Below are 17,483 nucleotides of genomic sequence, written 5' to 3'. Positions count from 1 at the left end.
ATTTCACTTTCCTTCTAGGGAGCCCAGGGTTACCTTTGAATTGGATCTTGAAGAATGATAGAACCAGTAGTGGGTAGTGGGAAGACCAGCCATGTTTGAGAAAGAGACCCCTTGCAAGATTTTAGTGGATAGCCTTGAGCAACAGAAGAGTAACACCTCTGAGAGTCACTGCAGGCTCTGAGAGCCATTGGGCAAAAGGATGATCTAATCGGCGATGCACTTGAACAGATCGTTCAAGTGGCTTTTCTAGGAGGTTGTGAAGGGGAGAGAACAGTCAACCATTTAGGATGGAATTGATGAGATTGAAAATGTTTTAATTAGGGCAGTAACAAAAGCATGAAAAGCTAATAGCAGAATATTATGGATAGGCCAGGATTGGGCAACTGCTTTGATACTGGCAATGAGAGGCAGGTAAAGAAGATTGCAAGTCTTTGAGTCAGTGTCAGAAAGAACGGTAATTTAGCTTCTAATCTCAGCTTGTGAGTACAGAGAGGGAGAAGGAAGGTTTGGGCCATAACATATGAGGAGCCTGAGGAAGACTGAGAGGCAGTTAGACATGTGCAGGTGGAACTAGGAGAGAACATGGAGTTCGATGCCTTTTGAGAAACTTCTACGTAGCAGTTATACTGCATAGATGAAGGTGAGATTACCCAGCCATGGCGCTTATTGAGCGAAAAAGGCTGAGCACGTTTGGGGAATGGTGTCATTTAAGGGTCAGGAAAAGAAGAATGTAGAGGAATGATCAGGAGGAGAAGGTGGCGTGGTCAATGGAGTAGAGCTACAAAAGAGACAAGGAGATCGCTAGGGGAGGACACTGGTTTTAACCTCTAAGACATCACTGGAGATGTTTAAGATATCAGGTTCAGTCCAGTGGGAAGGGCCACTCTGCAAGGGAACTTTACCTGCAAGACTTGTTAAAATGAAGATTCCTGGGGCTGGCCCAGTGGCTCAGCGGTAATGTTCACACATTAGCTCCTCAGTGGCCCGGGGTTTGCCCGTTCGGTTCCCGGGTGCAGACACGGTACAGGTTGGCACTCCATGCTGTGGTAGGCGTCCCACATAGAAAGTAGAGGAAGATGGGCATGGATGTTAGGTCAGGGCCAGTCTTCCTCAGCAAAAAGAGGAGGATTGGCAGCAGTTAGCTCAAGGCTAATCTTCCTCAAAAAAAAAAAAGAAGAAGATTCCTGAGTTTTGCCACAGACTCTGTAAACCAGAATATCTGAGACTGGGGCCTGGAGGATATGCATTTTTGACAGTCTCCTCAAGTGATTCTTATGTACCAAAAAAAAAAGGTTGAGAACCACTGGAATAGAGAAAAAATGCCATATTACCTAGCATAGCTCTAAGCAGGCATTGGTCATTAACTATTGTTTTCCTTAACCTGTAAAATGTCTTCAAGAGCCAAATGTCACTTGACTCTGTCTCACCATTACAAAGGGATGTGGAAAACAGTACCCTTAAAGCTTTCACCTCCGTCAGCTATCCTCGGACAGAGGGGAAGATCCACTTTATTTTTTAAAAAATTTTTAATGTATTTTTTTTTATTGCAGTAACGTTGGTTTATTACATTATATAAATTTTGGGTGTACATCATTATATTTCAATTTCTGTGTAGATTACCTCATGTTCAACACCCAGACTGATTACCATCCATCACCACACAAATGTTCCTAGTCCCCCCTTTCACCCTCCTCCCTCCCCCCTTCCCCTCTGGTCACCACCAATCCAATCTCTGTTTCTGTGTGTTTGTTTGTCGTTGTTTTTACCTTCTACTTATGAGTGAAATCATATGGTATTTGATTTTCTCCCTCTGACTTATTTTACTTAGCATAATACCCTCCAGGACCATCCATGTTGTCACAAATGGCCAGATTTCATGCTTTTTTATGGCTGAGTAGTATTCCATTGTGTACATATGCCACATCTACTTTACCCATTTGTCCCTTGATGGGCACCTAGGTTGCTTCCAAGTCTTGGCTATTGTGCATAATGCTGCAGTCAACATAGGGGTGCATGTATCTTTACACGTTCATGTTTTCATGTTTGTTGGATAAATACCCAGCAGTGGAATGGAATAACTAGATTGTATAGTAGTTCTCTTCTTAATTTTTTGAGGATTCTGCATACTGTTTTCCGTAGTGGCTGCACCAGTTTGCACTCCACCAGTAGTATATGAGAGTTCTCTTCTCTCCACATCCTTTCCAACACTTATTATTTCCTGTCTTGTTAATTCTAGCCATCCTGATGGACGTAAGGTGATCTCTCATTGTGGTTTTGATTTGCATTTCCCTGATAGTGATGTTGAACATCTTTTCATATGCCTCTTGACCATCGGTATATCTTCTTTGGAGAAATGTCTGTTCAGATCTTTTGTTGTTAGTTTTATTGTTGTTGAGATGTATAAGTTCTTTATATATTTTGGATGTTAACCCCTTATCAGATTTATGGTTTGCAAATATCTTCTCCCAATTGTTAGGTTGTCTTTTCATTTTGTTGATGGTTTCCTTTGCTGTGCAGAGCTTTTTAGTTTGATGTAGTCCCGTTTGTTTATTTTTTCTATTTTTCCCTTGCCGGGTCAGGCATGGTACTTGAAAATATGCTGCTAAGACTGATGTCAAAGAGCATGCTGCCTGTGTTTTCTTCTAGAAGTTTCATGGTTTCAGGTCTTACATTCAAGTCTTTAATCCATTTTGAATTAATTTTAATGGCCTGCTTTCATTCTTTTGCATGTCATTGTCCAGTTTTCCCAACACCATTTGTTGAAGAGATTTTCCTTTATCCATTGTATGTTCTTAGCTCCCTTGTTGAAAATTAGCTGTCCATAGATGTGTGGATTTATTTCCCTGGGCTCTCGATTCTGTTCCGTTGATCTGTGGGTCTGATTTTGTGCCAGTACCATGCTGTTTTGATTACTATAGCTTTGTAGCATATCTTGAAATCAGGAAGTGTGATACATCCTGCTTTGTTCTCTTTTCTTAGGATTCCTTTGGCTATTCGAGTCTCTTGTTGTTCCATATAAATTTTAGGATTCTTTGTTCTATCTGTGAAAAATGTCATTGGAAATTTGATAGGGATTGTGTTTAATCTGTAGATTGCTTTAGGAAGTATGGACATTTTAACTATGTTAATTCTTCCAATCCAAGAGCACAGAATATCTTTCCATTTCTTTGTGTCTTCTGTTTCTTTCAACAGTGTTTCATAGTTTTTAGAGTACAGATCTTTCACCTCTTTAGTTAAATTTATTCCTAGGTATTTTATTCTTTTTGTTGCAATTAGAAGATCCACTTTAAACTAGTATAATGTAGGCAAGCTATACATTTATCTTCTGAAGGTTGAATTGAAAATTACGCACTTGAGAATTAATTGAGAGTTGAATGCTTGGCTCATTATAAGCAATCATATATTTCTCTTATCATAATTTAAAACCAATATTTTGGATATAATTACAAAGCACCAAAACAAAGCTCAACTAAGTCGCCTTGTCCAGTGAGTTTGACTTTTTAGAAGGCTGAAAGTCACTGGTTCAGAGCACAGTGACACATGTAAGACACATGAAAGATAAAGTGCTATAACATGTAAGAATGACAAAAGCCACAATTTTTTAAAAATAACTTAATATTTTCTTCTTTTAGAGAATGTAGAGAATACTAACTAAAGAAGTGAATAAAAATCACCTCTAATTTCATCACCTGAAGATAACCACTATTAACATTTTGTGCACAGCCATCTAATCTCGTCTGTGACAGTGGTTCTCAAGCTTTTTGATCTCAGAACACCTTTATACACTTTAAAAATAATCATTGAGGACTTCCAAAGAGCTTTTGTTTATGTGGGCTATCTCTGTTGATATTTACTGTATTAGAGATTTAAACCAAAAAATACTAGAAATTAAAAAAAAAATGTTTATAAATTTATTTAAAATAAGAATAAGCTCATGCAACTAAGGTGATAATAGCAACATTTTTGTGAGAAGACACAGTTTTAATTATTCACTGTTATTAACAGTCAACAATTATCAATAAGAGAAGTGACTTTTCTCGGCGATATTATCTTAAGAGACTTTATAGATGATATTCCAATGGAGTCACCAGAAGTGCACTAGACCAGCAATCAGGAGATGTAGAGTCTAGCCTGACTCTGCCATAAGATTAATTTCTCTTGGCCTTCATTTCTACATATAGAAGATGGATCAAGGAAATATTGAAGTTTCCTTGAAAAATCCAAACTCATTATATGACCCAAGTCACCTGGATGGTCACAAGTCCTCCAGCATTTGGGGTTCACCCTTTACTGTCAAATGGCTTATGTGCCTTCCCCGAGTCTTAACAGGGAGTAGCCTCCCCACCTCTTCCCTCTTCCAAAGACCATATTTCTAATGTGTTTAAAATAATGAGAGTTGGTTTGCATCTACCCCTAAGCCCAGCCACTTGGAAGCTTGCTCTTCTGTTGTTGCCATACACTTCACATGCTGCAGTCAGCTTCCATCCCTTAATGATGGTAACTGCTGAGAGCTCTGGAACTGATACCTCTCTTCCCTATCCCACCGAAGCACCATTAATACAAAAACATTTTTTAAAAAGCCCATTATATATTAGCGTAAATAACATAAATTTTATGAAAAATATTTCCTAAAACAAAAAGAATTGCATTGTTTGACATTTTTGCAGATCTCTTTCATATCTGACATAACAGGAAATAAATAGATCCTTTTACACATTCCATTAGCTATCAGAGCAGTGTCCTCTCGGGCTCCCACCTACCCCTCCATCCAGGTTCCCTGTGACTGTACTTTGAGAACCATCCCTCTGTGATAAACACAGAAAAGTAACTTTGAAGGTGGTGGTCACTGTTTTATTCCTACCATAGTGCTCAACATAGAGTAGATGCTTAACAAAATTGTTGGGTAAATGGATAAAATACACATTTTTAACCTAAAAAGACTGGTTTCTTTCACTTCGTTTTCAATGGAGTTGCAGTGTCTGTGCTTTTGACGGAAGCAGCTTTAACTCTACAAGTTGCCATGGGAGTTTTTTAGCATTGAGGCATCCAGTACTCACTCAGACATCCAAGCCAGAAACAGCCAGTATCCTACTGATGACAAAAACCTAAGAAAGGAACATGTGACTCATTTTAAGAAATCTCCAGCCAGTGACCAAGAAGCAAATGTAGTGTTTATTGCAAATTGTCATGGGCAATTTAGGGGTCTTGCCAACGACAAATTTTTCTGTTAAGGTTTTGCCTTGTTTGCTAACGCTGTTTCATGTCTTGAGTTCTTCTACAGCATTATTTGTAGTAGCTGCCTAATACTTCATTGGATTGGTGTATTTTATTAAATCCTCTACTGATAAACACTTAGATTGTTTTGATTTTATTTTTGTTTTCGGCTTTTCTATATGTTACTTCTTTGGCCTCTGTTTAACTATATCTGTGTGCATTCCTACTCCCTTCACAAGTGAAATTCGCAGCATACAAAATGTGTGGGGCTGGATGTGTCAGTGTGTGTCAGTGTGTCATTGTTAAGTGGCCCTCTAGAAAACATTGTATCGATTTTGATGGTACATTTTTTATTTTGCTTGTGATTAAGATAAGCATTGTGACGCTTGCACACTGACCCTATCAAACCTTTCTAAGTCTACTTATCAGCATCAGACAGTGTTTAGAATTAGGAATGGGGCTTGTGAACAGATCATATTCTAGATGATAGGGGAAGAAATGGTTTTCAGGACGGTAACGGTCATTACTTTACTGTCCCATGCAATAAGAAGCAGGATTTTCAAAATCCTTTTCAAAGGATATTAGAGTCTTCTGAAGAGAGACTCAATAGGTGATAGTGTTATTTTCACATCTTCTTCAATACACCAAGGCAGTCAAAGAAGAAGCATTAGCACCTGGAGAGAACTTCACTGTCACAGAGTCTACATTAAATCATCAAAGCTCTCTGCTGAGTTCACACCTCTAGTTGCAGATCTCAGCAAAAGAAAATTATGCCTGTCTAGTCATATGCACAGATAATTGAAAAGTCATGACAGGTATTATTTTGTTCTGTGTATTTTTAACACATTTAACAATATCTATTTATTTAGTGATATAATTGTTCTGCATGCCTCTCCCCACCATCCAATGCCATAAAATACTATAAGGAGAACATTCGTGTCTGAAATATTAGCAAGAATAGTTTGGTTGCATTTCAAAGTGTAATTTCAAAAATTACATCATTGCAAGGTAATTATTATATTTTAATTACTTCTCTAACTCTGTAAATTGTTTCTTTATAGATCTCTTAATTTGTTTTAATGATTCAAAACAATAAGATAATATTATCAGAGGAAACTGTTGCTGTTAGAAAATTTGATTCTTTGAAAAATCTTTACATATTAGAGAAATGCTCTGCAACCTTCAATTATGTCAGATCATATATCAGATCAAATTATATCAAATTATGTCAGATCAAATGATTATACTTGACTAGATTTATAGGAAAAACTAATATTTTTTCTATTTAAGATTACCATAGTCTGATTTTTACAAGTCTTCATAACTTGGTAGTATCCTGTCCCCCTACCCGCTACCCATGTCATCTAACACACCCAAGTGCACACATTTGTGTGCACGTGTGCTCACACACACGCACATGGCTCTTCTTTAATGTAAAGTTCCGTCCTTTTCTGGGTACCTCCACTTCCTTAATTCTTCCTCAGACCACATTTCATTGGGAAGTGGTGTTGGTGGGCTAGTAGTCATTTCTAAACCTGCCTGCTACAGGCTCTTCTAGCAAACTGTCTGAAAGTACAGGCTGGGACTCACCTCCGAAGAAACAGACTCTGGGAACAAGGGCCATAATTTTCCTCTGTAAGCTTTGCAATCTTCAGATAACTGTTAGGTTTAAATGACCTAGCCTCATTCTGCAAATGACCTAGCCTCATTCTGCAAGTGCAGAGATAAGACCCAGGGCCTACCTCTGACAGGGAATTGAAATCATAATGAAACACTGCTGCTTTGAGAGAGCTACAGATGGCACATACTGCTGGTATTTACTAGGACATCAGGAAGGAAAAACAAGGTGCCTTGAATCTTTAACAGGACTCATTGTATAGGAAAAGAGCCTAGAGCATCTTCCCTTTTTTTCGCTCACTTATTCAGCAAATATTTATTGAGTTACTACTAAGCATCAGGCATTGTTCATGGAGATTACATTCTTATTGGGGGAGAAGATAACAGAAATATCAATAATAACAACAGAATACCAGATATTAATACCAAGCAGACTTAAAATGGGAGAATATGAGTTGCCCGGGCAGCTGTTTTAGTGTGTGTAGTCTGGGAAGACCTGGCCTTCAGTGAAATTCAGGAAATTTAACGTGAACTAGAAGTGCATAGCCATATGAAGATGAAGAGGAAAACATCTCAGGGCGAGGCGCATCAAGCATTGAGGTGAGAATGAGTTTGGCTTGTTTGAGGAGAAAGAGGGCTAGTGTGACTGGAGTAGAGTAGGCGAGCAGAGGTGGGTACAGAAGATGGAGGAGATTCTGACAAGCATATGATCGTGCACGGTGTGGAGGCTAGAGTTGGAAACTTGTAAAATGTTACCATCATGATCATCAAAACCTTTTCAAACTGTCCTCTGGCTGCTCTCTGTAGATGGATTGCAAAGGGACGAAAGAGGAAGCCTATAGGATTTAGGAAGTTAGGAAGCCATCAGTGAGTCACACCAGAAATGACTTTGGCTTGGGCCCTGGTTATAGATTCAGGACAAGTTGCACATCTTACCAAAAAAGTAATTGGGCGTTGCCGAGTAAAGGTGACTTGACTAGTGATTTGATTGGCAGTCTCAGATGATGACTTTTCAGTGTTGGCTCAAATGTTTTTAAATAGATCTCATATAAAACTCTGAAATTCTGACCTCTCTTGAAAAACCAGAGTTTCTAGCTACATAGAGCCTGAATTCCCGTATGGGAACAGATGTTGGGAGCTTCCATTTTGGGAGATGGGTAGACTCTCTGGTTTGCAAAGCCTCCATCTGTCCGCATCATCTCCCTGACAATGAGGCTGTTGTTGGTTGCCGTTTATCAGCAACTTGTCCTGTTGTTGTTTTTGTTATCAGCCCTACTTAACTTATTTACCCTACCTTGTAGTCCTTTTTGGATCTCATCTCTGGTATTCTGAAAGTGGCGAAAAAGAAAAAAAAAAGCTTTAGGGTACCTGTGAACCTCTATATTGCTGTAAAAACAGCCTATTTAGCAGCATACTAACAAATAATAGCATTCCTTAAAACCAACTTAGCCTGTTTATTATAAGCCAAGTGGTTACCCTTGGGAGCATTGCCTGGAAACGCAAGAAGGGCTTTTGGTGTGCTGTCAACATTTAGTTACACAAGTATGTTCAGTTTGTGAAAAATACACTTATGCACACTTACATGTGCATTTTGTATATATTATACTCCATTTATAACTAAAAACTAATATCATTTTTTTAAGACTACTTTGAAGTATAAATGTACTCAAGTTGAGTGTTGTGAGTTTTAAAACTTGTCCTTTACTCTTTCAGCCAAGCCAAAGCCATGTACTCCTGTAAAGCAGAGCACAGCCATGAGCTCTCCTTCCCACAGGGGGCGGTATTTTCCAACGGTAAGTACACTCATTCCCTGCCCCAAGTTTATCGTCGTGGGGGATTAAGGAATAGTGTAGTGATAAGAATCTCAAGTAAAAGCCAAGAGACTCAGAATGTAGTCCAGGCCCTGTCTCTCATAACCTGCACAAGTGAACACATCAAATCCCTCTTGAGCCGAGTTTCCTCCTGTGAGAGAGAGGGGGGAGGGAGGGAAGGAGGGAAAGAGGGAGGGAGACGATTACATAAATGCAAAGGAAACTTTAAAGGTGCTGTACGTAACATTGTTTTTGACAGCTTGAGTCTACGCATGAAATCTAATGTGGATTTTTACCCATTTGCGTAGATAATTATTTGAAGCTAATGTTGATTGAGTGACATTTGCTTTTTACTTTTTGCCAGTGTACCCATCAGTGGAACCAGGATGGTTGAAGGCAACTTATGAAGGCAAAACAGGACTAGTCCCAGAAAATTATGTTGTCTTCCTCTAATACTGTTTAGTGGATGGCAGTATCTTCATGGTATCCATGGTAACAAATAATAAGTGCTATGATTTTATCTGACACAGATATGGGGATCAGCCCACTAAATGAAAACAGTCAATTTCTATCAAGTTCTACACCAGCGGATTATGGAGCTCCCTATTAATGGAAAAGAAAAAAAAATGTTTAAATTGTTTGCCAATCCTGTTTTTATTTTTTAGCGGTTTTCTTATTTAAAAATCTTGCCTTTTTTGGGGGGGAGGGGAGGATAAGTAACTCTCCATAATGTCTCTTCCATAACAATTGTAGAATCTCAAATACTGTGTTAAGTACTATACCCCAGAAATTTGGAAACCAGAAATCTGCTAAAAGGATTTTGAAATCTATGCTTTACTGTCTGGTAGTCTCTGAGAAACCTTGAAATCATTACTTAAAAATGTAATTTAAATTGTTCATTTGATATGTTTTCTTAAAAATATACTGCTTTTATATATGATTGTTTTGCTGGTCCTAAACATTTCAAGGAAATAAGTTTTTTTAACATAAGTTTATTTTTATTTGTTTACCAAGTAGATGATAATATTCAAAAGCAATAATGTATATGATATCTGTAAGTGAAACCAAATTAAGTCATACACTGATTCCACTGTAGTCGCTCCTTCCAGCATTCCAGACACCTTCCATGGGCTTCAGCAGGGATCAGCAAACTCTTTCTGTCTAAAGCCTGATAGGAAACATTTGGGGCTTTGCAGGCCCTGTGGTCTCCATCGCAATACTCAACTCTGCCACTGTAGCAGAAAGCAGCCATAGACAATAAATAAACAAATGAGCGTGGCTGTGTGCCAATGAAACTTTATTTATGGACCCTGAAATTTGAAAATCCTATAATTATCATGGTCATGAACTATTATGCTTCTTTGACTTTTTAAAATTCATTTAAAAATGTAAATGTTTTTAAGCTCATGGGCTGTACAAAAACAGGCCACAGGCCAGATTGGATTCATGGGTCGTGGTTTGCTGACCCCTGGTTTAGAGAATGTGTAAACCTACTTCATAACTTTGGAATTGTTTTTGAAATTTTACTACATTAGCATATAAATATTGATAAATCATATGCACATACCCTCTGCTGGTAGCATTATAGTGGTATCACAAACGTATAATTACAATAATAGGAAAACAATGTACAAGTGCAGTATGAAGGCATACAACTTAAATTCTACTTGTAACACTGTGAAGTGTCAAAGTATTTTATTGCTATCTAATTTTGGCTTTTGAGAAATTTTTCTAAAGGCTATGCTTAGTTGAAACAGAATCTAAACATAAAGGTACAGGATTCTTAAGTTATTTTGAACCACAACGTTTGAAATTATTTCATCATCTTTAGCAGGAATAAAATCTGTACATGATTTTCTTTTATGCCACTTAATTTACAGCCTTCGTTAGGAATTTCACTGAATTTATAGAGCATAGAAATAGATATTTACTTCCCATGCATATATACCATCAACGTCTGGTTATGTGTCAACCTTTATTCCTATTATTCCTGTTTCAATAATTCTGCTATGTTATTTCTGTAAATATCTGCATGTGGCAAAGAGCCTTTCTTCTCAAGATTCCAAAAAGTTGGTTACCTGCCATTGATGGCCAAAGTGCTGGCCCATTTGGCCATGATATTTTACTTGTTAATTCAGAGTTCTCCACTGTATAGACACTCAGGTATTGACTGTAGGCAACTCTTTTTATGTGATATTATAATCTGTAGTCTCAATCTCTTTTACTTTAAATTAATATTTCTAGAGTTAATAGGTTAAATTATACGTGCACACATACATACACAACTATGCCTTAGAGCATTTATGCTTTCAAAGTTAAAAATGGAATAATGGATTAGAATTTAAAAATAAAGAGGAAAACAGTAGGCAGAGTCACAACCAGAAATAAATATCAGTGCACTGAAATAAAGGAAAGGAAAATATTTAATGTTATAAGAATTAGTAATATAATGAAAAAATCTGAAAAAAGTTTGTCTTTTTCTTTTATCTCCTGCTGTTGATCTTTGTACACTATAATCAGGTGTTGCAAGAGCCTCTTGGTGTCTAGATCCTTGGTGGCCCTTAGAAATAATAGCATTGCTGACGCCCTGACTACCCTCTGCTGGAACAGAAGGTAGTCATTCCAATGTACCAGTCCCTTAGTCTATGTAACACCCTCATTTTAAGCACCCTTGCCATCATCTGGATCCTACTAGATTAGAACCTCTTAAGGCAAATTGATTTTCTTTCAAAGACCAACTTGACTCTAAAGAGAGGTTCAGAATCCTATTTCACATGCTGCTGCATAAAGAAAGTTCAACCTTCATTTTATTTTAACACAGACCAGAGTGTTCCTGTCTTTGAGTTGTCTATGAGCTAATTCCACTGATGCTCAGTGAGGAATGAAATCTTTTGCTGTAACAGACATGGGTGTGAAGCCCAGCTCGCCTTTTCCATGGTGAGGCATATCTTTTGGCAGTACTGGCTGTGGTCCCTTTTTTCAAACAAGCTACAAAAGTGCTTGCTCAAATTGTGCTTTGGTTTGAAGTTTTAATCTTACAGATTTGTGAGGATGGTCCTTTTTTCTTCATATCGATTGCATGTGTAAGCAAGTCATGGCCATATACTGGAGACAGACTAAAGCTGCTTTTCCCTAGAAATAAGTTTCCTACAGATACAATGTTTATGAGCATTGAGAAAATCAAGACATGTGCCCTAAATCACATGGAATATTAATTACACAAGAAGATAAGTAATGCCAGTCATTGGAAGAGGGTCGCATTCAGAATTGTAAAAGCATTTGAATAATGAAAGCTTGGCTTTTCAGAGACAATGCAAAGATGTGTTAGAATTGCTACATCCACACCTTTGAAACACACAGCATGGGCACCCTAATCACTGCACAGAGTATAATCAGCCTGACGATGAAATTGAGAGTCTAAAAGTCAGTCAGCTCATGTGCTATGTAAAAATATACCAAGTACAAAACATCTATGTATTTAATAGGTGACTCCGTTATGCCATAACTCCGCCAAGTTTATATTAACTAGTCAGTCAACTGAAGGCTTTTTCTGTTGTGTTATGTGTAAATGTCTGAAAAGTAAAATAATTCTTGGGTTCCTTTGAAGTCCATGAAGTGTGAGGAAGTGCCATTCCTGCTTGTTCGATGTGAGTGGTTTTGCTAGTTGGGTTGGCTCTCTGTGCTTTGTACTGTGAATGAGCGTAACCAGGTTTCTCAGCAATGGCTCCTTGGCTGGCTCTTTCAGGGATGGTGGAGGAAAGAAATGTACCCTATAGTCACAAACTATCCAGGTTCCCAAATAGGAAAAAATAAAGATACATTATGAATTTTATTTTATTCTTATTCTATGATGATCGGTTTTAGGTATTGTGGCACACCTTCTAAAAATCTGCAACGTTGTAAGGAAAGAATCAGGCACCATAATCCTGTGAAAGTAACACCCTACTAAGCTTCTCACTCCAAGCCTCATTCTTCAGGTCTGTGTCTGATGTGAAGAGGATGTCATTCACATGGGTGCTGGTGTAGACGAGTCTCTCAGAGCCTTTCTTCAAACAACTTCAGTTTGCAGTATCCCCCCCAGTTATGTATTCAGAATGCCTTAATTAGCATTTAGAACCCCAACTTGATTTAGACTTTATTGACTTAAGTTAGAGGCAGACCAATTTAGAAACCGATTTTGTTCTTTGTTTTTATAATCATGTGTAATTTGCAACTGTTACTGTGACCTGACATCACTGAATAGGACCCCAAAATCATATCTGCTGGTAAAGAAAAAAAAGCAGAGACTTCACTATTGTCTAGAAGTTATTTTTCTCTTAACTAAAGGTTTCCCACTTAAGGTAGAAATTACTGTTTACTTCTGCCTCCTACCTTTATTGGTTACCTTACAAAATCAAAACATTTTTTACAAATTAGGTTAACCTTTGTAAATAGTCTGTATCCCACCTGTCTCCTGTTGCTTCACAGACTTAATATCAGTATTTATCAAGGAGTCTCACATCTCCTGAACTCTTTCACTGTATCCATCCTTTTGTCACCACTATCTCCCTGCTTCAAATGTACAAGTTTCCTTGGTGTCGTAACCTTGGACAAACTCAGGCTTATGAATGACGTGGACTTTTAGAGGATCAGATCAATAAGTAAGATTTTTCATTTTTTTAGGGCAGCTGCATCCACTCTTTTAAGTAAGGAATCTCAAATAAGGATGTTGACAGCACTCACAGCAAGCCATTGGGCAGAAAACTGATCTGCATATTCTAGACCAATGATTAGAAGCTGTTGTATGAGTTAGGGAGCCAAACAGGTCCTCACTTCTCTCCTTGGCACTCCTGAGAGAGATGCCAAATTCAGAAGTTGAACATTTCTTGGTGCTATAGGGAAAAATGAAGTCTGTGTGCTTACTGGGGAGTCCCAAAAGGCAAGGGCCATTTACAATTATTACAAACATAAATATCGTCCATCATCCAAGATGTTCAATTACAGAGCTACTTGAGGAATTTAAGTGTTGGAGGGAGGTGGGGGCCAAAGATGCCAACAGCACCTTAATTAAATGACCACTTTCTCCTCTTTGTACCATCTGCCATCTTGGCTGTGTTTCCCATGGTCTTTACCCTTCCGGGGTTGAGAACAGCCCAAGTTTGCCTTAAATCCACTCAGTCTCTTAGATTAAAAATAGGCATTGTTTTGTGTATGGCAGCACATGTTAGCCATTTTATATTTGCCTCTGTATCTTCCTCTCCCTCATTTTTACAGAGAACAATGCCTGCACATGATTTATGCTTAAAATTTGAGGTAACACCACATTGAGGGCTGTGATTTCAAGAGTTTTCTCGAACTCTGAGCTGAAACCTTTACCAATGACTAGGGAGTTTGGCAAGGAAGACGACTGTTTTTTAATTCAAAATCCTATTTATATAGTTAAAAGTTGAGGTACTATAGTTTATATAAAAGTTGGATATTTAGATATTATATTTCAGTACTAGGAATTTCTTTGCAGCCATTAACATGACAAATTAAGTAATATGAAAATGTCAGTAAATTATCATATTGAATTTTTTGTTTATTTTGTAGTGTTTCTGTATTTATCTGCACTTTGTGTATATATATACACACACATACATACACAGACATGTAAATAACCTCATGTTATTCCTAATATAAATTGCCACAATATCTTTAATGTATGTTTACACTGTATTTTAAATTACTTTAAAAATAAACTATGTAAGCATATTTTAATTTAGTCTTTGTATTTGAAGATCTCCTGTGTTGAAGGACAGCTGTCATGGATTCATATGGAGAAAATCAAAAGTTTTGTGTACTGTGAATGGTCATTTTGGGTGTGGGTGAGTGGAGAAGCATAGCAGAATTGATAACCTTTTCCTGACAATTGGACCTCTTCCCAAGAAACTGGCATTTTGAAAGATCAGGAAAATGTTAATGTTGGTACCTGTTAATAATCTGCGTGTCTGCAGGAAAGGGAAGTAAATGGCCATAAACAAAACATCAACTATAACAGGTATGCAGGCTTACCTGAAAATAGAAGTTTGCAAAAGTGTACAGTGTGCTATGGAAGAAGTATCAGCATACAAATATCCCCTTGGATTTTTATTAGTTTTACTTTACTTTCTTGGTCACTGTTTAACTTCTAGCCAAAATTTTGCTTTTCTGCATCAAAAAGAGAATTGTATATTTATTTTGTGTTGCTAAATGGATTGTTAGAGTGCAGCAAATCACCTTGCAAAAACTAAGCCTGACAGATTGATGCCAGGGCCATTGGGCGTACAACCTGATTTGCTGAAATGGATTGTAGCTGTCTTCAGTATCAGAGGAGAAGCAATAAATTCCTGACACAGACCTGTGATGATGAAAAGATTAATGTGAATAAATTCCAGTATGATTAAGCAGCAAAGGATTTTTAGGATAGGCATCAGAGATTATTGTGGATCAGCTTCTGTTTGAGAATGTTGGGTTAGAAGAAATTGACCTGGATGGAACCACTTATAACTGATATTTCAGAAATAATAAAAACTAGCTTCCAACAGCCAAAGCTGGAAGGATTTGAGCAACAAAATAAGTAATGTAGTATTGGATGATTGGATTATAACCCAAAGTATAAAATATCCATGAATCTACACTGATATAAATAAAAGACAATAAATTTTATATAAAGAAATGTAAAACAGAGAAGAGACAAATATTCTTTAGAGAAGAATTCCGAATAACAATTGAGATGATTGTATTATTCTTCCCTCAAGGGGGTAGAGTTTAACTCTTCCCGCTTGAGGATGGTTTAGACTTAGTGACTAACTTCCAAAAAATAGAGTAGGGAAAACTATCATAACTTTACAGACGAGAAGCCTAGCAGACACTGTCTTAACCAAGTGATAAAAGTTAGCATCATCGGTGATATCATGTGGTTGTCTCATAACCCATAATAGGAGGTGAGGAGAAGAGCATATCACCTCTGTGGTTTTCTTTCCCAAAACCCATAATTCCAGTCTAATCATAAGAAGAAATCAGACACACCCAGGTGGGGGACATTCTACAGGATAGATACTAGGCCAATACTTCTCAAGACTGTCAAGGTCATGAAAATAAAATACTGGGAAACTGTCACAGATCAGAGGAGACTTGGGAGACCAGACAACTAAATGTAGTGTGGATCCGGGAAAGGAAAGAAGACGTCAATGGAAGAACTGGTAATATCCAAATGAAGTCTAAAGTTTAGTTAATAGTGAAAAAAATTAAAATGGTAGCAAAAGTAGCTACAGGATAGTGACATGAACTGGGGACACCTTATCTCCTTTTTGGAATTTAAGTTGCATTTATTCAAGACTGAAATACTTTTACTTGTTTCCCCACTAAATTGGGATCTCCGTGTGGGACATGTTGCCTGTTCATCGCTGAGTCCCAGGCGCCAGATCAGAGCTTGATACACAGAAGGGCCAGCACCTTCATTAAATGAATCAACTCATTAAGAAAGGAGCAATCATTGTAAACCCTTTTAAAATGTGTAGAATGAAGTTGTATGCTTGTGTTGTTTTTTTGTGTCTGTGTCTCCTTGCCCAGGAGTAATGGAATTCATTCTTTAACATTCCTGTGAATGCACGGTTCTACCCTGGAGTTAGTTATATATTGATGGTGAAAACATACCTCCACACACGTGAGCATCATGTGTTCTTAAGGACAGAGATTAGACACAGATTCACTCTTCTCACTGCCAGACCTATAAACATTTGGCTAACTGAGCTGGATGACTTGGGGATGATGTTGAAGAACTCAATTTTCTAAACCATTAAATGCAAAATAACCGCTATGTTAAACTTATAGTTGAATTTCTTGAGCCGAAGAAGTGTTGTTAAAACTGAAATTTTGCACAACCAAAAAAACAAGAGGTGAAAATCTTTTCCAAGTTTCTTAGACAATGGTTTTACTATTAAAAAAAAAAAAAGATGTATATGAGAATATTTGAAAGATCTTTGTATAGGATACCCTTGGGAACACAAATCCCCAAAATACTGATTGAATGTTTACAAATGCTGTTTCTGGGTTTTTAGGGTAAGTAACCCAAGCATGGCATGAGCAGGACTCTACTTGTTGACGGAAGTAAGTTACCTGAAACATTCTACCTCTCCAAATTGCCAGGAACCCGTCTACTGAAAGAGATTCCTAGGGTCAGCCTGGGTGAGAATAAAGGAAAATGACATGGATCTCCCAATCCTCATTATGAGTTTTGAAATTCACTAAGTCACCTATCTATAGACAAGCAGATTTTTCACAAGGTGAATGAGCCATAAGTTGCTTTAGCAATTATCCAGTGCAAATGGCTTTCAAATATTTTTGGAGCAACTGAAGCAGAATTATTTCTTCAAATAAATCTTACTTGGAACCCAATATGTTAAACAAATACAAGCCAAATTGCTGGTATGTGTGCCTACATGTGGGTTAGAGAATGCCTTCACTTCTTCCATCCCGGCCTACACCCTCTGTGGCATATGCACGGAAGCCTTAGGGCTTTTCAGAGCAAGGTTTAGAAATGACTAACTTAGTCTAAATTTCTCATTCTGCTAATTAGGGAACTGAGGGCCATATCAACGTTTTCAGCAGAATCATAGACTCCTATCGTCTGTCATCTAACCACTAACTTTTTGGATGTGTGGGGAGGGCAGTTTTCCGTATGCTTTGATCTTTGAAAAGTCTAACTTTATCTGGAAAGGATATCCTCTGATGAAGGATACCTTCCCTGCTAGGGGCACGTGGAGCAGGAAGGCAAAAGGTAAGATTCAGCCGGCCTTGGCTGTTAAAGGAGGAAGAAATTTTTTCTTTTCGGTGAGTGAA

At 37.7% G+C, this 17,483-nt stretch overlaps 1 protein-coding gene across 2 annotated transcripts in view; it reads left to right on the top strand.

Moving 5' to 3' along the window:
• The window catches only part of ARHGAP42 (Rho GTPase activating protein 42), a 261,928-nt gene extending 247,549 nt beyond the window's left edge, over positions 1-14,379 (top strand). The window contains exons 23-24 of one of the 2 annotated variants that reach the window (XM_014842478.3): positions 8,545-8,624; positions 9,007-14,379. In XM_014842478.3, the coding sequence (XP_014697964.1) occupies positions 8,545-8,624; positions 9,007-9,095 (169 nt within the window). In that variant the 3' untranslated portion in view covers positions 9,096-14,379. The remainder of the gene's footprint in view (positions 1-8,544; positions 8,625-9,006) is intronic. The other variant, XM_070490390.1, reaches the window with a different exon arrangement.
• The last annotated feature ends 3,104 nt before the right edge of the window (positions 14,380-17,483 follow it).

Source organism: Equus asinus, chromosome 20 (assembly GCF_041296235.1).
Source record: "Equus asinus isolate D_3611 breed Donkey chromosome 20, EquAss-T2T_v2, whole genome shotgun sequence".
NCBI lineage: Eukaryota > Metazoa > Chordata > Mammalia > Perissodactyla > Equidae > Equus > Equus asinus.
Note: the sequence above shows the minus strand (reverse complement) of the source record. Positions and strands in the feature narration are given on the sequence as shown.